Here is a 22,173-nt window from a genome sequence, read left to right on the forward strand (position 1 = left end):
ATGATGCAATCGTCAATCTAGTGACAGATCCATCAGACGAGGATACCGAGGCTGCGAATTATAGACTCCCGGAGAGGAGCACAGCTGAAATGCAACAGAACGATGTTTTCGTTGGAAATGACGCCATCCAATGCACTGAAAATGAAGTTCCGATCCAAAACACGAGTCTAAATGATCGTAATGAAAATCGTAGTGCCCTTGCAAGCGCCAGAAGTTTTAATTCGCATGGAACACTTGACATCAATGATAATCCTGCTCGGTGTGAGCTGAGAGTCGAAAGCGTAAGTCGCAAGGTGACATCCATTTCGGACATCAGTTCAAATGTTGACTTGAAAGGGGCATCGCGTGATGACCAAAACCCAGCATTAGTTATTCCTGAATTGCATGAACCCTTGAGTGTTGAAAGACTAAATAGTGAAACTCGGGTGGCTTCTATGAATGGCTTGCGATCGGGGAGGAGCAGTCGCAAATGTTCGAAATCGCCCTGTTCTTCAAATACCGGATCTAGAAGGTCTAGTCGGAGTCAAGAACATTTAGTTGACGTTGCCGATGCATTGACGGCTTTAGACCCAATTCCAATGATAGACCTGCTATTAGTCAAAAGCCCTGCCAGCCATTTGGGAGAGCGACGGAGGTCCTCAGCAGACTGCAGTACTTGGAATAGTCATCGCAACATGGACCTAGACAACCTTTCAATGGAAACCAACGTAGGTGATGAAATACCTGAAGACCTGGAAATGGTCGAAGAAGACGAAGATGTCGTTGTTGTGCACGAACTCAGAGATTTGGTCGCTTCTGGTGCACCCGAGAATGCTAGTTTTGTTGTTGATCCTGGACCTGAAATTTCATTACACGATGGAACAAATAACTTACAAGTTGTAGGTTCAAATTCAAACGATAATGGAGTAATATTAAATGTATCGACGGAAGAGCGTGAACTCTACGTTAAAAATCAATCAATGTCTGCAGAAACGAATGTTGGTGCTTTAGACCAATCTATCGGAATAACCGGTCTAGAAATGGAGCCCACTAATTTGCTACTTGAAATCAATGAACTCACCAGTCGACAAGACTATACAATTGAAGACGGAACTGACGCGTTAGAAATCAGTGATGGAAGTAGACATGCTGGAGAGGATAATTCTTCAGCAATGAAAAACTCCACTCCTTGTATCGAGCCAATAGAAGTAGCTGAACCTCTGCCTCCTAAGCTCAACTCAAGACAGAGAGTGACAACACGACAGACGAACACATTACCCCTCGACGGCTCTCTAGAAGTGGAAAGTAGAATCCAGCAACCCCAATCCACAGCTCATCCGGCAGCCAGTGTGATATCAGTCCGTTCTGCATCAGAGAACAACAGCACTCTGTTCTCCACTGACCGGCAGTCCATCTTAGACACAGAACAATCCTTGCAACAGGAAACTGACGCAGATCTGCTAAGTATTCGAACACCACACACGCCATCTTCTTCTAGGCCGGGTCGGTCATACTTGGAAACTCGTAGGATATCACGTTTGGATCCAATCATCGAGCCCGACAGCCGCATACCATCCGCCTTAGCAAGAGAGTCGTCTCGTCCATCTACATCAACCGCCAGGTGAGCATGATGAATAAGTTCAAGTCGATAATAATCAAGGATTGAATATGGCTAAAGGGATTATGCATTCACAGAAATTTTTTGAAAAAGCGTACGAAGTAACTGGCTTTCTTTCAAGAATCTTAACCTTGTCATGGTCATTTGCGTTGCCCTTACGAAACAGTGTCGGAATTATTTTACGCAAAAATTCCTGCAACGGACTCAAACTTCATTTACTTACGCAATATTTTCCTTCATTTATTACAAAATTACTTAATTTATTTTAAGCAAAATGAAGTAGAATTCATTGAATCAGAGTGTTAACAGAAGTTGTCCACACTGTTAACTTTTTTTGTCCACAAAAACTGAAACATTTGCTCTTCGTTCCTTGAATATAGGTGAACATGATTGCAATTTATAGTATGATTCGACATGATCTTAACAAAAGAGCGCTTATATGGCCCCAGTGTCCTGCAAAAGCATGGTGCACTGATACACAGTTGCTCAATCTGACAGTATAATAAGTTTTGCCTCAATTGAGCCACTGGAGCTGCATTGTTTTGATACTGAGCATTGTTTTTATTTCGTTTCTATTTCTTTTCTTCAGAGTTCCAGGTACAATTCTGGTGAGGTCAACCACCCCACATCCCGGTTACGGTCAGGCGTCAACGTCGACGCTCAGGGAAGAATTGCCTACGGTAGTCGACAGCATGGCGTCGGCGCTCGATGAACTCGCGGTATTACGGGCCGAGGAAGGTCCACACATCGATCCTGACAACGGCGTGCGTCCTATGAGTATCTTGTACGGTAACAGACCCTTAAGCGTGCGGCGCCACAGCGCTCATAGACCGGCAAGTACCCTCAACAGCAGACCTCGAAGTACGAACGTGTGCCGAGCAAGGAGCGGTCTGTACAATTGGTCCAACTTGAAACGTAGCAGCAGTCACGACCTGTCGCACCTGCCACCTGCTGGACCAGATTGCCTACCAGGCTGCGGTTACTCAGGCCTCCCATGTTACGTTTGCAGTTCCAAACGCTACCAAGAACAATACAAACTCCGAGAGTCTCCCGCCCACAGAACCTTTGGACTCGAATTTCCAATTTGGACAATTTTCCGGTACGGTGGTCATCGAGCAAGCCGAGTCGACCCTTATCCTGTACCAGTCCATCATCTTAACCTACACCGACGAGGGCATAACAGAGGCCGAGGCCACGGACCTCCCCCATCCTACACTTCACTATTCCCAGAGGCGTCATGTCTTGGCTTAAAAAAATGCCTCGAAATTTGCCGATATTCACGAATAACTACAATGATCCTCGTAGTTCTCCTCATATTGTCCATAATTTATGTATTAATTATTGCTGGACATTTTAAGCAGGGAAAGTGATCGATCATTTATGATATGAGTGAATGTACAGAAGATTCGGGCGTACGTTTATAAGTGCCAACCAAGAAAATAGTATGTATAGTTGCTGTCAGAGGAACTGCATCCCTTAATAATCGTTAAGTTTTTAAGATGATGTTTGAATTTTATTTCCTTGAAATTACCAGTCGATGAAATTATATTGAATGTAGTAGGTTAATTTTCGTTTACAGAAAAAAAAATACTTCAATATATTTGATAAAACGTACTTAATATAAATTGTCTAAATATGTGTTAATTCAGGAGGAACATTTCAATTTCTAGGTAAAAAGAATCAGTCCATGACTTTCGAGTTCAACACAAACAAATTTGTCATAAAATAACATTTAAATTGATTGGATCAATTATGCAAAAGTATAACCGATCTTTCGGAGCTATGACTCTGTTGGCTTATGCTTACACTTTCCATGTATTATCTGTGATAAAATATTTTGAAGCGTTGACTTTATATATATGCGAATGTTCCTTAGCTGTACCTTGGGCTGATAGAGGATGTAATGGGATACGTAGATATCCTACGTAGTGCTTCAATTTTTTTAACCAATTAACTCTATGTCAAATTTGGTTCATAAAAAACGGCGGCGGAGCGTCGGTGGATACACAAAACGCCTAGAAGCAATTCTCAAATAAGTTGCTCAAGATTTCTTCTACTCTAAGTATGCGTAAGTACACCACATCGATGTCTTGTAAAAAGAATTATATTCTTAGCATAAAAGTAGAAACACGAATCTCAACACCTGAGAGGAAGAGTTGTCAAACCCTCTCCATCTAACACGAGTCAAACTGAATGCACAGGTGTGACAACGGTAGAACGCGTGTGACCTATAGTATGTCAGGTCTTTCAGGTGGTACCTGAACACTTTTTGTGAGTGCAATTGGGTCATGAACGATTTTCATTGTTTTTTACTCCATAAAAATGTTTAGGGTTTAACACAAGATAATCTGGCAACGATTTGCTACAGTTGTCATATACCACCCGCCTGCTCCCAGCAGCCCAACAATGAACTTACTCAACGAACTAATTTGTAAGGAATTGAGAAAAATTAAATGCTAATGATTGTGCATATTAGCGGCTGATATGTCATTTTATTGTAATTACCTGGTAGTATGCGTTGATTGTATGGGACGAGCTGGAAATGCTGCGCAGTCACAAAGAGGTCGGGAACCACTGGTTTAAGTCAATATAGCCATCATGCATAACCGGTATCATCGAATTCGATAAAATGTGAAGTGATTTCTTTTAAGAGGCTAAACAATTACTTTTTAAATGGCGACTTCGGTTAAATGTGCTTGTGATCTCGTAGATGAATAGCGATAGTTTTAGTCGTTATAATAACGGATAGTTTTCATATAAACGTCAATGAATTACATAAAGGCAACGAATTTATACGTTCAATCTTTGACGAATACCTCTTTTCACGGTAGACCCGAACGATGATGCTGATGTATCATTATTCTGGTAGAAGAATTGCAAAGTAAGATTAGTTAAAGACAACGAATTTTCGTTTTTCTTGGAAAGTTCTTGATAAGAGTAATCAGCAAATTCAGTGGCACAGTGGTTAAAGTTCAGAGTATCAGGATTGAAGCAGAGAGGTGCGGGTTCGATCCCAGCCTGTGCGCCAGTTTTTGGTCAGAATCGGCGAGGAGGCCGGGCAGTTGTGCAAAGAAAATTTGAAGCAGTGAGTTGCGAGTTCGAGACCGCAACAAGCTATGGATGTTCTGTGAAATTAAGAATCGGCGACAGGCATAAGGCCTAATAAACGCTGAAACAGCTATATAAATTATATATATTATTATATGTTGACTGTGGGTTGTTGATATATTCGTAACATGTGCACGATTCGGAAATGGGCGGTGGAACAGAACGAGTTCGCAGGAATAGAAGACTAATTTATTTCTTTATTCAACGTTTATAAATACGAGGAAAATTTTACAAACTTGAAATATTTTTCAAATAACAGAATAAAATATATTTTACTATATTTATCATGATGAAAGTGTGACAATTTATGTACGTTTTTTTGTGTTTGTTAAGAAACTGCTTGTTGAATTATATACGAATTTATAGAGATCGTATTCACAATGCATATTAATCAAGATAATAAAAATATAATTGTGTACGACTTGAGATTTCGGTGGACCTTAAGCACATGAAATAATCAAGTGATATGCTGCTATAAATGCTAAATTATACATTTGTTCTCAATGTGCAAGCCATGGTCCCAAGAAGAAAAAACTCTGAAAAAAAACTTGCTGACCGTTTAAATAACCTGAAATAAATTGTTACTAGGCATTCCACTAAAATCAGCATGCTACTAAAGTTCACCAGCATCATGAAGATACTATGCATTATGAGACGGACAGTGTACACGATTAAGCATCTCTATACAGTTGAGTTGTTATCGCCGTCGCTCCTCATTTAGTTTATAAACTCCAGTCTCTTACCAAGCAGTTTTAAGTGTGTAAACTGTACGCTAAAAATATTGAAGTTCGGAGTCCAAACGTAGCAGCTGCGGGCGAACATTGCAGCCAACAGATAAAGCTCCAATAATTTGACAGTGCCTAGCAATGCGCATGAAGGTATGAATAGATGACTGTTACGTTGAAGATTATGCATTATTTCGTAATAAAATCCTGTGAATCGAGCCGTTGTTTACTTACCCTATAATTCAGAGGACGTTGCTATGGGTACGCAGACTCGTCACGACGCAGCCATGGTTTGCACTTCGCAGTTGAGCGAACTGCAGGATGAAAAACGTGCGTAAAAAACTAACTAGTAAATTGACAGCGCACAAGCAGACCTGACCAATACGTGAACAAGTATATAATTTTCCGAAAATTCTTAACGCTTGTGTGGTAAGAAGTCTTACTTTTGTAATTTTTTTTTATTCGACACTGTTCATTAAGGAGGGCGTCTATCCTAAAGTTTTCGGATTAGCTTTTCCGGTTTTTAGTCTCATCTTAGGCCCCTTTCACACAGGGCGTGAAATCCCGCCGGCGTGAAAAAAAATTTTTTCGAAAAAATCATAGGAACAAAATCTGCTTGTATTTCGGTTTTACATGTATGTGTGAAGTTTCAGAAAGATCCGTTAGTAAATGTGGAAGTTTTTCTGGAGGGTAGACGCCCCCCTTTAAAATGCCTAATAAGGTCGAACGCTCCGACGACAGTTAGACAACTCTTGTCCTAGAAGCTTTAAGATATAAATACCGAATAATTTTTTCCGAAGTAAAATCAGAATTTCATCTCATTATTACACTCTGATTTCTTGGCTCAAATTTAAATTTAGTTCGAAATTGATATCAGGGAGAATGAAAACTCAAAATCCCATTGAAATTTATTACACGATACAATACAAACATTTCTATTCCACTTGATACAACGAAGATTTCCCAGGTACGGTAAACACACAGGAATGTAAGGGAGGATTAATGTTGGATTAGATAGGATTTTTCGTACACGGCGGCATATGGAATCAACAGGCAACCTTCGAATATTTATAAATTCACACGGAAGCAGAATTTTTAATTAATTTTGTTATTATTATATCAGTAAAAAGTGGAGGTTAGCCATACTTTCTCTCATATCGCACATGTCCAAATGATCTGACAAAACAGATATAAAATTTGATTTTCGATACTTAAAAATAAATAAATAAATAAGTTAATAAATTTCGCAAAAGTTAATTTCTTTTTCTACTGGCCTGATTAATAATATAAAATTATTTATTGCACCCGATCACCTGGTTGCAAACGTATAAGTAATATTAATAGTAGGATGGTTTGCCAGCTCTTTAGTTTTCAAGCCGTTTAGAACAGGAGGTCCAAAATTAACTTCACCAGTAAGGCGGAACGTCTCGAATATTGAAAATTTTTTGTACATTCATCGACAAAGAGGGGCGAAATGTCTCGAATATTGAAAATTTACTGTACATTCATCACCAACGAAGGGCGGGAGGTCTCAAGAGACCAGGCAGCTGTAGCAAAGAAGCAGCGTTAGCATCTCAAACAGACGAAGTGACAGGGAGAACATGTGAACAGAAACAGTAAATGTCAGGAATCATGCCTACAACAAATAAAATATAACACGAGGTTGTATAAACGTAGTAAGGGCCTGTCTTGAATACTATTATAAAAAATATAAACTGTTAAAAACGCATAAGTTCAAAGACTAATATAATGAGCTAAAACGAAAGAGCAAAAATGAACATACAAAGAGGCAAGAGCCGATAACTATCATTTTGAAAAATAAATCATTTACGAGCGAAGTTTGCAACAAAAATATCAGAATTGAGGCATGCAACGAAACAAAATTCAAGACACATTTCAAAATTCAATACCCCGATTTCTAGGTCAACGTTGTGCTATCACTCGGGATGGCTCAGTATGTAAGCTAAGGAATTCTTTCAGAAAATGCTTCTGATTTTGGAAACGGCATTTATGGTTAGGTGTAAATTCTAGGCTTTGTTTATAACTTTCAGGGACATGAATGTGCATGTTTGTCTGGTCAAATGCAGTGTAATCAACGGCGGTATCTAACAAATGAAATTTTGGGTTATTATAGATGTGGGCAACGGATTTAGTCCATACTGGCAAAAGAGTTGAAGGGTAAAAGTTAAAACAATTGGGTTTGGGTTTGTAAACTGGGATGGTTTGATGTGGAGGTAATTAAGAGGTTTAACCGTTGAAGCATTGTCGGGAGTTACTCATTGGGGTCGGGGTTGAGAATGCTCTTGAAAGTGAAGGGCTCAAAAATGTATCCCTCTGCTGCATAGAACTTCGAACAGAATTCCACCCTGCGCAAAGATAAATCCAGGTAAGTAAGTCTTAAAAAATATAATAAGGAAATTCGAAATGCTAAATGAACCTCGCCCCTCACTGTACAAGTAAATAGTCAGCAAGTGATATGCTAACTCCTCTAGAGCCTTTCTTGTTCACCTTAAGAAATAACTATGGATATTTGCAATCAAATAATTTATATAGAACATTGTTTCGGCTTTGTCAAGAAAAGAAAAACAGAAAAATACAGCTAAAATAATAATTCTCATCTCGGAAAATCTAAAATTAATACTTTTGCAATCTACATTTAGTAACTTCTCGATATATTTCTCCTATAAAATTAACCAACTAAATAACATGTTGCTTTTCCAACTCATGTTAAATAAATAAGAGAAAACAACACATGGAAAAGGTACAGAATAGAACAAGGCAATAATTAATGAATGAAACAAGGCAATAATTAATAGAATGGAACAAAGCAATAAGAAATAGAATAAAAAACATCAATGAGTAATACAAAAATATAAAAGAAAGCGATGATGTACCAGTGAAGCCTGAGAGTGTGCAGGAAGGCGGAGAGTCCCTCCATGAGGACCAGGATGGACACTGTCAGGAAGGCCCACGCAGCGAACAGAGCGAACACCATCACGCTGCCTGCGGTCGAGTCCTGCACCACGACATTGATGTTAAAAAATATAACTCAGTACTCACTGCAGTGAGTGACAGAGAGCGCATTTTCTCGTCGACGAAAACTTGAGGTCACGGACAGACGGACGGACGGACATGGCGAGCACAATAGTGCATTTTTTCCATAAATGAGAAAATGCGATAAAAAGGGTATGTTCACTACGTGTTCGGAAAAAAAAATGAAAAAACATACGTCACCACGAATATGCAAGATTTGGAAATACATTCATTTTTTTAAAAATGCACCACATCACGGCAGTGGCGAAGGTTAGTTGGAAATTACTTCTTTGAATCAAAATTTATATAGGACGTTTGGCGGGAGCGCGCATTTAAAAATATTACATTCTGGTAATACACTCTAACATTGATTAATACGAAACACTAGTAGCCATTAGTGATACGAGATATCTGTGCTACATCACTGAAATTTTATATATACCGGTATGTCTTATCACACATATAACCGTCCAATATCTAATATTACAATAACTTTCATTCTAAACAATATCGATAATATTTCACCATTATCGACATAGTCACGAATGCGCTAGACTGCACTCACACTGACGAGCCCGATCTTGAGCACCATGTTCCAGAGGACCTCGGAGAGCTGGTTGTGGGCCAGGGACAGCGCCCAGAGACGAAGGTATGAGGCCGTGTGCGACACGGAGCCCAGCACGTACTCGATGGTGTGGATGCCCTGATGGATGAAGATCTCGCCGAAGTCAAACTCATCGCCGTGTCCGTGACCGTGCCCGCCGCCCCCAGATGCGGGCGCCGCGCCCCCCTTAGGAGACGCCGACGTGGCTTTGCTGTTGCTCACCAGCGACGTCGTGCTGCCGCCAGTCGCCTGCAGGAGGTGCACATCAGCCACAGGGATACAGCAGCGTGGGTGGTGCATTAATGTCGACGCTAAGCAGCGCCCATTAATTAACGAGAAACAAAAGTTTTAATTATAGATTAATTCAAATGATACAGAAGTGAAAACTGTACGTTAATTTAACTGTGAAGCGAAATGGTACATTCATACAAGGGATAAAGCAGCGTATATGGTACATTATTCTAAGCAATTCATCAGCGTGACTGTTACTTGAATATCGGAAACGCGAATGAATGAAACACTAATTGAAGGAACAGGATGCTACAGGAATATAAGCGTGCGTGTACTTAGTCACTGACCGCTTGTTCATCGTGATCCACAACGACCTCCGTGAGAGGACGGCGGCTCATCTTCTTCTTGTGTTGGTGCTTCAGGATGAAAGGCTTGGGGATCAGCAATATAGGCACCGAGATGATGGCGAGAATCACAAGCACTTGCTGGAACAACTTCTGACCCGAGAACATGTACACTGACACGCATTTCGGGTCCGCCGGCTGCGAAAGAATTTTTTTTTATAAACTTGGTCGACACGTAGCTTGGTTGGGAATGTTGAAAACAAAGGGAGAACCGATCGTAGAAAAATTCCACATTGAACGCCATTTCACTCCACAATATGAAAAAATTCCTCAGCCACACAAGCTTCAGGTACAGAAGTGGAATATATTACGCGGAAAGGAAAAAGGATTGAAATTACTATCAAGGCCACTATCAATAGGAAACATCACTAGGTAGTCTTAAACATGCCTACCTACAAAACGATTTGTCGACACTAGGCTTGAAGGCTCAGTTTTACAAATACTGAATAAAAATTGTTATTTCAGAACAAACCAAAGTCGATACACTATTTATCTGCCATTTTGAAGTCTATCTTCAACCAAACTCAGGCGCTGTTTATTAAACTTTATTCATAACCTCACAGCAGGGAACAAAACTGATATGTTGTTGTTGTTGTTGTTGTTGTTGAGATATCACAGTCACCTGCCAGAGATATCACCAAACTTGTTCGTTGACAGCATAAACTGACAGCACCAAAACGACCTGACTCACCGGATCCTCTTTATTGAGGACCATGTTAATGAATGTGATGAGCACGGAGGGCGCACAGGCAGAGCCGTGAACTTCATCGAAGTTGGGGCCGTCGCCGTACATGAACCACTTGAAGAACACCAGGAAGCACAGGTACCCGAACAGTGACATCAGGAACACCACTTGCGGGATGAACTCGCAGTAGATGTTCACGTAGCGCCGGAAGTATCTGCAAAAAATATCAAACGTTATCAAACTCAATTGAACCTGAGGGAGGAAAGTCAGCGGCATTCAATGATACTGATGCTAACAATTGTTAAACTAGTCACTAGTGCAATGATGATAACAAACCATAACTTCGATGAGATATTGTTAAAAGTTTTGGCCATACAAAATGGATATAAAATGTACACAAGAAATATGACAGTTTGTGTAGTCAGACTCAAGCCTATATAATGCGAATAAATTTCCAAGCCAAATAGGTTAGAGACCCCCAGGGCACAGATTAGAAACACTCACGAATGATTAATGATGGAGAGGCAGACACCAAACATCATGTGGATTACGCCAATGATGATCGAGATTTTCATCTTGTAGCTGTTCTGGAAGTTGATCTTGTTGATCGAGATCTGAAAACCTCAACAAAGTTAACTCAAGCTTTAACACGCGAGCCTTAGAAGTCAATTTATTAATTTCGTGTCGAATTCAAAGGAATAAAAACAAAGAATGCAGAATACGAAGACAATAGAGATACTAGAGAATAAAAGTGAAATCTTTTAACCAAGTTGCAGGACATAACATTAGATGAGAAATCAATTGTAGAAACTTCAGAGGACGAAGAGAAATTATGATCTGAACAAGAAACTGACTCTGAATCAGCTCGAAGTTATCAAGAAAACACTTTAAAAAATTGATTATAAATTAAAAACCAGAGTGAGTTAAAACCTACGGTACATAGCAATCAGCAGAGTGGGTCCAGGCCCACACAGTCACCTGCCAGAGATATCACCAAACTTGTTCGTTGACAGCATAAACTGACAGCACCAAAACGACCTGACTCACCGGATCCTCTTTATTGAGGACCATGTTNCCAGAGCAGATATAGACCCACACAGTCACCTGCCAGAGCGGGTCCAGACCCACACAGTCACCTGTCAGAGCGGGTCCAGACCCACACAGTCACCTGACAGAGCGGATCCAGACCCACACAGTCACCTGCCAGAGCAGATCCAGGCCCACACAGTCACCTGCCAGAGCGGGTCCAGGCCCACACAGTCACCTGCCAGAGCAGATCCAGGCCCTCACAGTCACCTGCCAGAGCAGATCCAGGCCCACACAGTCACCTGCCAAAGTGGATCTAGGCCCACACAGTCACCTGACAGAGCAGATCTAGACCCACACAGTCACCTGCCAGAGCGAGTCCAGACCCACACAGTCACCTGCCAGAGCGGGTCCAGGCCCACACAGTCACCTGTCAGAGCGGGTCCAGGCCTACACAGTCACCTGCCAGAGCGGGTCAAGGCCCACACAGTCACCTGCCAGAGCGGGTCCAGGCCCATGGCGTAGGGGTACCCCACATAGTCCTCAGTGTTGTCAGGGGACAGCATGTACTCGTGCTCCCCGTAGGTCGTGACGCCCAGGGTCGCGTTCTCGCCGATGTGCCACGAAGAGCCGAACACGTTTACGGACTTCGAGAAGAAGTCGTTGTAGATGAAGCCCGTGTACATCGAGAACGATCCCATCATGAAGATGATGTAGCGCCCACCGAAGATCATACGGGCGATCTGGACAAGAGCAGAAAATGTTATAAAAACTGTAAAGTGTGTGAATTTATTTACATTTTTTAGATAGAGAAGCAGAAATCGGGGCAAAAAGCTACTTAAAATATTAGAAATTTATAAGGAATTAAGCGGACAAATTGTTAAAATTGTACGAGAGTTTCACTAAAATCCAGTGAAACTCCCATAAAGCCCAAGTCTCTTTTGCCTCTGTGATTTTAGTCTCTTAAATTTGATCTCGTATTTTACATGTTGGACTAATTAATAACAACAATGAATTTAACCTAAAATAATCGACAACAAGAATTGCAATATCAATAAGTAATAGTTACTGCTGAAAGCTCACCTCACTATTCCTGACAATAGGCGCAAGTTTCTTCTCATTAAGCACCATGTAGAGCGCAGAAAGGAACATAATGATGCCATGTCCCAGATCCCCAAACATGACCGCGAACAGGAAAGGAAAAGTCGCGCAAGTGTAGAGACCGGGATTAACTTCACGGTAAGTGGCGACACCGTAAGCCTCAATCAGAGTCTGGAAGCCGGAGGTGAACTTGTTGGTGCGATGGTAGGTTGGAGGCGCCATGGTCGTGTCCATTACGTTCAGGATGGGCTCCACGCTGGTGCCGCTTTTCTCCTGCAAAAAAAAAAAACTGTTTATAAACGTACATAACAGATACAAAATTGCTCACAATATTTTTGAGAGAGAGTAATTTTACTTATTCTATGATCTAAAATCAAAGAGATTTACAATGGATGTTTTTAAAAAGCTTGGAAGGAAAGCATTTGTTCAGTAACGGAAAATTTGAAATTAATTTTTAATTTTAAATATGGACATAACAGTAGTTAATTTTTGCTGATGATTTACTAAATTGGACTTGGCAAACCCTGGAGGCAACTTCTAGTTTGAATTATTTTCATATTTTCATTGTAGAAGTGGAAGTTGCACAAAGCACACAAAAAATAAGGTTTTTAGTGATACATTCTCGTTTTCACGTAAATATTAAAAAAGCATAAGTAAGGAATAGATCTCGAAAAATTATTCCAGATTTATCAATTCTTTCCTAATTTCTTGTTCATTCAGAGTTATAGGAAATGAAATCTCAAAATTATCAAACTCAGTAGTATTAATTGAGATAGTCAACTCTTACAAAAACATAAGAAGGAGGAATTAATAAAGCTAAAATATTTCATTATAGAAACTAAAATAGATGCACACAAACATACTACTTGCACATCGATGTCAAAATAAACGATAAACGTCCAGGGAGCGGGACCGAAACAGAGGCCCATAGCTCATGAATGGAAATTGATGTGCTCATCAATTAGTGTGCCCATCAATCAGTGTGCTTATCAATCAGTGTGCTCATCAATTAGTGTGCTCATAAATTAGTGTGCTCATCAATTAAGTGTGCTCATCAATTAGTGTGCTCATCAATTGGTGTGCTCATCAATCAGTGCGCTCATCAATTAGTGTGCTCATCAATTAGTGTGCTCATTAATGAGTGCGCTTATCAGTTAGTGTGCTCATCAATTCATCATCAAATGTAATTGATGCTCTCATCCTGAAGTAGTGCACTCGAGTACTCACCGTGCCGGCCCTGAGAGCTTCCTTAACCCTGACCAGATCGTCATTAGGCACCCAGCCCTCCCCAATGAGACACTTGTTCGTCACGTCCACATTGAACATGTTGAGTGCGTGGTAGATTGCCTTGATCTTGCGCACTTTGATCAGCCACGAACGCAAATGTTTTGCAGACGCCACCAACACTCGCTGCCTGTGGTCACTCGTTTGTGACAAAACCTGCAACCAGTCAGGAAATAGGTAACATCCTACGTCACAGTTACAATGATTTCTTAATAATGAAAAATTAATAACGGAATGAATTTCAATGGCGTGATATCACACACTTAATGCATTATTCTTTGGTAAATTCAAGTTCAAATTTCATTTTAGCGTGTAAATCCTGTAAATTTCATTTACAGGATAACAATTTATACAGTTCAATTTATGTCAGGATGAATAGGATCCCGTAAGTGTTTCATTGTTACAAAAAAAAAACACTTTTACAAAATCTGAGGCCTCAACAGCTTGATAAGGTAATGATGTGAACTTAAGAAGGTAATGAAGTAAGAGAACTTGACATGGTAATTATGTTGAAGAACTAGAGAAGGTAATGAAAAGTGAAGGTAATGACACAAGTGAAGGTAATGACACAAGTGAAGGTAATAACACCATCGTACAGTGTTGAGGTCGGCTAGTCTGGTCTTGACGCCGGCGAGCATTTCTTCCCTCTCAGCGGCAGTGTCAGGGCAGGGGTACAGCGTGCTGCGGCAGCCCTCGCAGATCTTCTTTACTTTCATCTTGAGCTTCTCCCCTTGGAAGAAGATCAGGTACACGCACTTACGCACCATGTGGCCCTGCAATCAAAACTTATCAATTAAAAATTATTGTACACACTACATGAAAATTTTGTAATCAAAACGTAGGCTTTAGAATTCTTGTGCAGGCTGCATACCAATTGTGGCAATCAAAACGTGTGCGTTATAATTTTTTATAAAGTCGCATAGAGAATATAAGTAACTTAGCTAAACCTGCATATATGAAATTGTAAAAACTCATAAAACCAAACTTCCAGCTACATGATCATCTATAGTGTTGTGAATTAATGAAAGACTAAGTAATGATGTATAAAATGAATTTCGAAATATAGACTCGCAAAGAATAGGTATTATTATAGCTTGAAGCAAGGTATGCAGAAATGGAGCACGACCACTAACACATATTTTACATCTTCTGACACTTGGCATGGCTAAGGTAGATATAATTGAATGGCGCTAATTCGATCAATGAGCACTCAAGCTAAGCATTTAAAATAAGTGTTAGTGATTGTGATTGTGTGTCCTGAACCAAACAATAAATTTTGTAAATTTGCAATCAAGACATTTTATTCAGAGATAAAATAAAAAGATATCATGATGACTAATTATATTAGGGCCTATTTCATTATCAGAACCATTTAAGGTTATGATAATTTTTTTATAAATAAAATTGGCGCTACAAAAATTATATTTATGTGCAATATAGAAATAAACAGATTTGGAAAGGACCATTTTCAACGGGAGTTCAGAAATATCGATTATTTAATGCTTATAATATTGTGTAGATCTCACGGTGATAGGATCCTTGAGTTCGGTCTCAATATCATGGTTCTTGAACAAGGCGTTACCGCGCGTGACGCGCCACAGCATGCGCTCGAACATAGCCAGCTTCTCGCGGGGTATCACACCAGCCAAGAAACTGTAGGGTAAAAACAGGGTAAAACAAGAAAATCGGGATTGAACAAGAGCATAGTTAGGTTAGAACAAGGTAAAATCAGGTTGAAACAGGGTATAGTAAGGTTAGAACAAAGTAAAATCAGGTTGGAACAAGGTAAAATCAGGTTAGAACAGGGTATAGTAAGGTTGAAACAGGGTAATAAAACAGAACAATTCAGGTAAACTCAGTGATATCTCACTAAACAGGCCTGCCCACTCAACCGACTCGATCTTTTAAAAGCAAATTAATGAGCAATAACAAATTTAACACAAAACTATGCAAACATTTAAGTTTGATTGTATTAAAATTTAATTTCAAGCCATAAAGTCGGTCTTATGAAATTGAGACATCAGACATTACAATATAATAATGTAGGAGGTTATTGTAACATCTTGGTTCAAGCAATATCTCCGGCTAAGAAGCTTCACGAAAAATTAAACCACTCGTGTTGATTTAATCACCTTGACAACTGCAAAAGAATAGTCACAGATGAAGATTTCCATAGAGAAATAAGCCTGTCTTCATTATACACCCCACAACTTTTGCAAATCTAAGAGTTTGCAACTGCAAGCTAACATTTCAGAAATCAAAACAAATAACTTGTTAAAAATGAAATTAATTGTTAAACTGAATATAAACAAGAGGCAAGTTTTTTTCTAATTATCTTCAGGAGAGAAAAATAAAACTGATTTCTCAAAGGTTCTCTGAAATCATCAATTAGATTTTATTACATATTATCTCGAAAATTTGCTTGAGCAAAAATTTTTACTAGGTACATAAAATTCAAGTGCAATTCAAATTGATTTAAATTGAAGATAAATGGCACTCACCCGAGTTGCTGAGGCTCGTTCTTGCCCTCGTCAGTAGCGATGAGGCTCTGCGACAGGCTGGCAGTCGGGTCACTCTCCTGGCACAAGTCAGAATTTGTTGTCAATGAATTACTGGTCAATTCATTCTTCAATGACTCATGAATACCAATTCTACTTAACGTTCATTTAAAATCTTTAATCTTTATATATATTACAATTTAAATACCTGAGAAATAACTATAAATTGATAAAATGAACAGTTTAGCTTGATTTAATCGCTCTATCACGGTTAAAGAAATGCTTAAAAAGGCGGAAGAATGCATGACTAGCAGTTCAATCTTAACACTAGGAAATATTAATGGATTATAAATTCCAATTATTGATATTTTCTGCACAAAATATTGATATTCGAATTTACCAGCCCAAATAGAAACAGGATGTGTTTATAATGGCATAAAGTGCATCGCTATTTGGACAAATTCTGACTCATTTTTCTTGGTGTACGTGCTACAGTGCGAGATGAGGGTTGTTTGAAATTAATTTTAACAATCATTTACTAATCCTAACTATGATCTGGGAGAACACTGTCAAAATATCACTATTAAGTCATCGCTTATCTTAGAGTTGCAATTAAATTAAAAATGCAGTAGCAGTACTGTAATTCAAATACAGTAGCCAACAAAACAATAAATTGTTTGAAAATTAAATGTCTACTACGTACTTTAATCCATTTCCATTGCTTTTGATGTAAATTTAAACATTTCCACTAAAGCTACGTCAAAAATTCAACTGTCCATACATAGCTCATTCAACACCATAACAAAGAACATTTCTGTCTATATCTCAAGGCTAAAATTTGACGAATATCCATATATTCTATTGAATAGTGCCCCTAACAATATCATTCTAACTTTTTATAGGTACATGCAATGAATATTCTTTTTGCACACATGTCAAAATTTTTAGCAACATAATATCCTTTTCTGCCTGAAAAATTTCACTTACCGTACAACCTTCACTAAAAGCAGCAAGAATACAGAGAACAAATTATTTTTGTTCAACATATTATGAAATAGTTTATCAACAATACATGAAGTAAACTTGTATCATATATAATAGAATTTTGAAAATCACACAGAATATCTTGGAAAATACTAAAAGTGTGTTAAAGAAGCAACTGTAAAGGATATTTGAAATATTGTAGCAAGGCTACAACCAAGGTAATTTCTGTGATACCACAAAAGAAAAAAGATCACAACTTGACCAATACACGACTTCTCCCTGAACACACAAAGTGATGTATTGACTAACACATACATAAATAAACTGATATTTTCTTCCATTTGAATCATTTTTCTAGAGTGATACTAATTGATCAGAAAGAATGTGATTACAGTACCCCTTGAGATATATGGTAGTTATTTTACTGGAATAATATAGCACTACAAGCAAGTTAACTTACATGAGTAAGGAAGATCTTGGCACTCTCCAAGACATGCTTGAGCTCGGTGAGCTCCAAGAAGTTGCGGTCCAAAGCCTCTGCATTGGAGTTCACTTCACGTAGCTCGTTTTCCAGCTTTTCAAAGGTGGCCTACAAGATAACATGTAAGAAGCTGTTGAAGCACATTACTATAAGCACATGTTACCTTAACAACTCTCTTCTATTGCAGAAATTTTTTTATGGAAGGATCGTATTTTCAGGACCAGAAGCTCAGAATCCAGATCAAGGAAGATAGCATCAATGATCAGGGACTTAAGTTATAATATATACCTATGTATATTTAGAAGGAATAAACTGCATAATTGAAATTAAGTGTTGCAATAAAATGGACTGTAAAATGAAGTGACTTGGACCATTGATGGGGTAACTTGGACTGTTATGACATTCAAGAAAAAAACAACCCTACACTCAAAAAGTTCTAGCCTTAGAAAAATTGTATTGATGGCTCTTGAAATAACATGAGAATGTGATAACCTACAAATACGATAAAGAGATATATGTTATATAGGTATTAACAGTTTGGACATTTGTATCACAAAAAGGTAAGCACTAAAAATGGTCCAAGTCAATCAGTCAATGGTCCAAGTTGTTATTATAAGTAAACCATTATAAAAATTTTACACTGTCAGAAAACATAAAAATGAATGGTGAAGGCTATTTTAAGTATGGTGTTTGAACATTCTACTGTAAATAATACCTAGTGCATGAACAAAAAATATCAGAATTTCAAGTTTTGACCATTTGTCATCTAAACACTTGTTACTAGCTAGGCAATGGGTTTCAGTGATTGTGAAAGCATATATGCCTAAACATTTTCTCATAAAATTGTACATAAATATTTTGTTAAATATTTCAGCACTTACGTACTAAGATAAAATGGGAATCCAGTAACAATTTTAGCATAGAAAATCACAAGAAAACTTCTATATGCAAGCATTTTGTAACCATGACACACTGACCTCCAGATTGACCATTTCCTTAGGCTGAGGAGCTTCAGGATTATCCCCATCATCAGCAATAGGAATATCAGCATTCTTGATCTGCACTTCCAGGTAATGAAGAATACGTTCCATTTCATCGCAACGCCGCACTTCATTCACAAACTTTCGTTGGAACTGATTAACTTCATGATTTAGCTGGAAAAAATTTATTCATACAATCATTGCATATATTTTGAAAACTTGAGGAACTTTACATTAATTATAAACTTTAATGTATCTTGAGATACTGACCTCAAAATCATCTTTTTTTTGAAAAAGTTAGTATTTATGTATACTATAAAGAAGTGTGAAATCCTTATCATAGAAATTGTAATTGAAAACATCTATCTATATTAAATATAAATATATGGAAAAATTGCTGAAAAGTTATAGGTAATTGTTCTGCTACCTGCCAATGCAGCTCATAACACCTATGTTCAAGGCAATGCACACTATTTCAGATACTTCTTGGCCTTTGTTTCAGAGATATTATCACAAAATTAATTGTTCTCAGCAATAATGCAAACATTTCTTTTATCTTCATGCAATAAACAAATCATCATATACTATTTAAAGAAAAAAATATTTAACACAGCTGATTCATTTGATTTTAACCTCAATTTTTTCGCACTCTGAATTCAGAAAGTTAATCAATTGTTACTACAGATCACCTTTACAGTTTAAATTTGCAGTTCAAATTTTCAAAAATTCTATAAAAATTTATTTTTTATTTGTCCATAATTTTAGAGATTCATACCTTTTAACATCTTGATTTACTAACATAATAATGAATGTGAAGAAATTATTAAGTTTCTCTGTGAAATTCCTAACATAGATCTATTTGTGATGCCATAACTGGGAACTCACATCTCTGAATTGCACTTGGCCAAGCTCACCAAGCTCGGCAACACAGTTGTAGGAAGCTTCACTGGACAGGAAGAGTTGGCAGAGACTCATCTCTTCACTACGGAAGATTGAAGCCGCCATTGCAGCTTAATAGTCCTAAACCTGCACTCCTGCTGCACACAAATACTAATTAGACAAAAAATATCAATATCATTGTGAAATGCAGCATTTCACTCATCAGTGATTAAAATCACAGAGAAATTGGGCTCCATATGGCACCATTAGGCTATAGGACTCCCTTACGGCACTTTGAATTTTATTGTTTAACTTTTAAACTAACAACAGTTTGAAAGACAATATATTTGTAATATACAGGTACATGTTGATATTAAGCCATTAAAATTCTTCATATTTAATTTATGTGGATTTCGATCAATGCAAGTTACACAGCATAGCTTTGCACTATTAATCAATAAACTAAAATTTACTGCAAAGGTACTTAGAACTGTAAGAACCTTGTTAGCAAACATGTGATTTAATTTGTTTAATACTATAAAATTAATAACCAATAATTTCACAATTACAATGAACGAGCATTAAACTAAACTGGAGAATTAAATCTTAACTAAATGGACACAAAATGACAGATAATAGTGCCCTAAATATAGGCAAATTTGTCAATATTGTCATGAAAATTAGTTTACTTATGATAGTTAGAAAGCTACACAGAAAAATTTGTTAACAATCATTATAAAAACCAGGTCTCTTACATGCCACTATTTCGAATAGGTAGTACATCTTAAAATTCTTCCCAATGTACATATGATTTAACAAGTTATAATAGCTATATAGATCAAAGTGTGATGATAACTGATAAGGCCTGATTAGCACTGAAAAATTCTATTACAAGTTACAGCTAAATGTAAACAAGTTATAATAGCTATATAGATCAAAGTGTGATGATAACTGATAAGGCCTGATTAGCACTAAAAATTCTATTACAAGTTACAGCTAAATGTCATATCTTCCTGATGTGGACACTGGACAGAATGCAATCTTAGGTACCCCTAGGCCCTATAGCTATATCATATGAGAAAGTTTGTTGGGCAGAAGTCACTGGTGAATGCAACAAAAAATGGTGCTTTCTGTGTATTCTGGACATTTTTATGGCTTTTAAAAAGTTTTTCTACAAACCTAAAAACCCATTTTTACCTGCAATTATTTAAAATAATTTTAGAACTGATAGTTTCTACTTACAATTTTAGGAAAATTTTGTCTGATATTCCAGATTGCACCCAAAACAGTAAGCAGTCAAGATTAAAATTTTTCAAATTATTTTGAAAATTTTGCAGCCCCTAACCTAAGGGATAAATTTTAAATTTTGCACCCCAATTATGCAATTTTATCAACAAATGATTGAATAGATGAGAGATCATTATTCTTTTGGGAATTTGCACACTCAAATATATTAATAATAAAGCTCTGGTACTGGCTCAAAACATAGATACTAAGATAGCCCTATATTCCACAAAAATTTGTTCAACTTCAGAAGGTCATGTTGCCATTTATAAAAAAATTCTGTTTCTCACATCTCATAAAACTGAGTTACATACTAAATGATATTTGAAACTAAATTGACAGTTTTAGCTCAGAATCATAAAAAAATTATTTGGCCTTGAACTTATATCTTAGAAAAGAGTCTTTCAAGCTGACCACCTGTGAATAAATATACTTCAATATTTGACGTCTTAAATACTAAATCATACAAAATAACATACTATTTGTTTAGAATTTTTCGAATAGCAGTCAAGTATCACAAGAATATTCAACAAAAAAATGTCATCAATGAAGACGGAAGTCACGGAACTTACTGAAAAACGAAGTACAATCACTACAATGTCAGGCAAACGAGCGGGCACAGTAAAAACAATCACTGTCTTAATCCAGACTGGTCTCGTGTCAGTTCAAGTGACCTCGTCGTATGAACACAAGCATGTTTACTTTCTGATCAGCCAATCGTTGAGTAAGCTCAGTGCTGAGAGTTTCTAACGCAGCTCGCTAGTGGTCTAAATCAACCCAATGAACAGACATTTCTCAAAAATCACCTGATCTCAGCTGATTGATTTAAATTTGCTACAACACTTGTTATGAAAATTTTCGCATGTGGCATCATGCTTACCTATACAATTTTTAACAATTGATTCATTCAGAACCGCAATGAACCTTGCTAATTTATAAAATGGAAATTTGTTTGTGGTATTTTTTCAAGCTGTTGAAGCATAGTAGAGATATGTAGAAAATAAAAATTATAAAAAATTAGCCAGCATATATCTGTCGTTTATGCTATAATAAAAAGAGAAAAAGCAGTTTTTACCATTTAACTAAAATTTAGGATCGACTTTTAAAATTATTATTGTATAGAGTGAACCTTGATTGTTATCTATAGCGGTTTTAGCGTTTATATGGCCGTAGGTCGATCCGGTGTACTTCGATGAGGTCACCACGCAGACGTCGATAACAGAGGCTTGGAAGCTGCATAATCTTTCTTCGTAAGACTTGCCCAGCAAA

At 37.7% G+C, this 22,173-nt stretch overlaps 2 protein-coding genes across 3 annotated transcripts; one reads left to right on the plus strand and one right to left on the minus strand.

Annotated features, from left to right (window-relative positions):
* Nucleotides 1-1,140: 1,140 nt before the first annotated feature.
* Nucleotides 1,141-3,150, plus strand: LOC125177610. Its single transcript, XM_047879650.1, has 2 exons — nt 1,141-1,600; nt 2,187-3,150. Exons 1-2 carry the CDS (start codon nt 1,152-1,154, stop codon nt 2,965-2,967), a joined length of 1,230 nt encoding a protein of 409 aa, XP_047735606.1. The 5' UTR covers nt 1,141-1,151; the 3' UTR covers nt 2,968-3,150.
* A 4,046-nt stretch (nt 3,151-7,196) lies between these two features.
* Nucleotides 7,197-21,615, minus strand: LOC108682810 (V-type proton ATPase 116 kDa subunit a 1). Of its 2 annotated transcripts, none has more exons than XM_018172051.2 (16): nt 21,477-21,615; nt 19,627-19,775; nt 18,739-18,915; nt 17,741-17,869; nt 16,300-16,376; nt 15,325-15,451; nt 14,395-14,571; nt 13,742-13,954; nt 12,497-12,787; nt 11,908-12,156; nt 10,892-11,001; nt 10,394-10,601; nt 9,646-9,840; nt 9,029-9,316; nt 8,325-8,446; nt 7,197-7,796 (listed from the first exon to the last, which is right to left on the minus strand). In XM_018172051.2, exons 2-16 carry the CDS (start codon nt 19,744-19,746, stop codon nt 7,703-7,705), a joined length of 2,577 nt encoding a protein of 858 aa, XP_018027540.1. In that variant the 5' UTR covers nt 19,747-19,775; nt 21,477-21,615; the 3' UTR covers nt 7,197-7,702. The 2 variants fall into 2 exon arrangements, with proteins under 2 accessions (XP_018027540.1, XP_018027539.1); XM_018172050.2 differs by having other exon boundaries at nt 19,627-19,778.
* Nucleotides 21,616-22,173: the final 558 nt, after the last annotated feature.

Source organism: Hyalella azteca, unplaced genomic scaffold (genome assembly GCF_000764305.2).
Source record: "Hyalella azteca isolate HAZT.00-mixed unplaced genomic scaffold, Hazt_2.0.2 contig3532, whole genome shotgun sequence".
In the NCBI taxonomy this organism is placed as follows: domain Eukaryota; kingdom Metazoa; phylum Arthropoda; class Malacostraca; order Amphipoda; family Hyalellidae; genus Hyalella; species Hyalella azteca.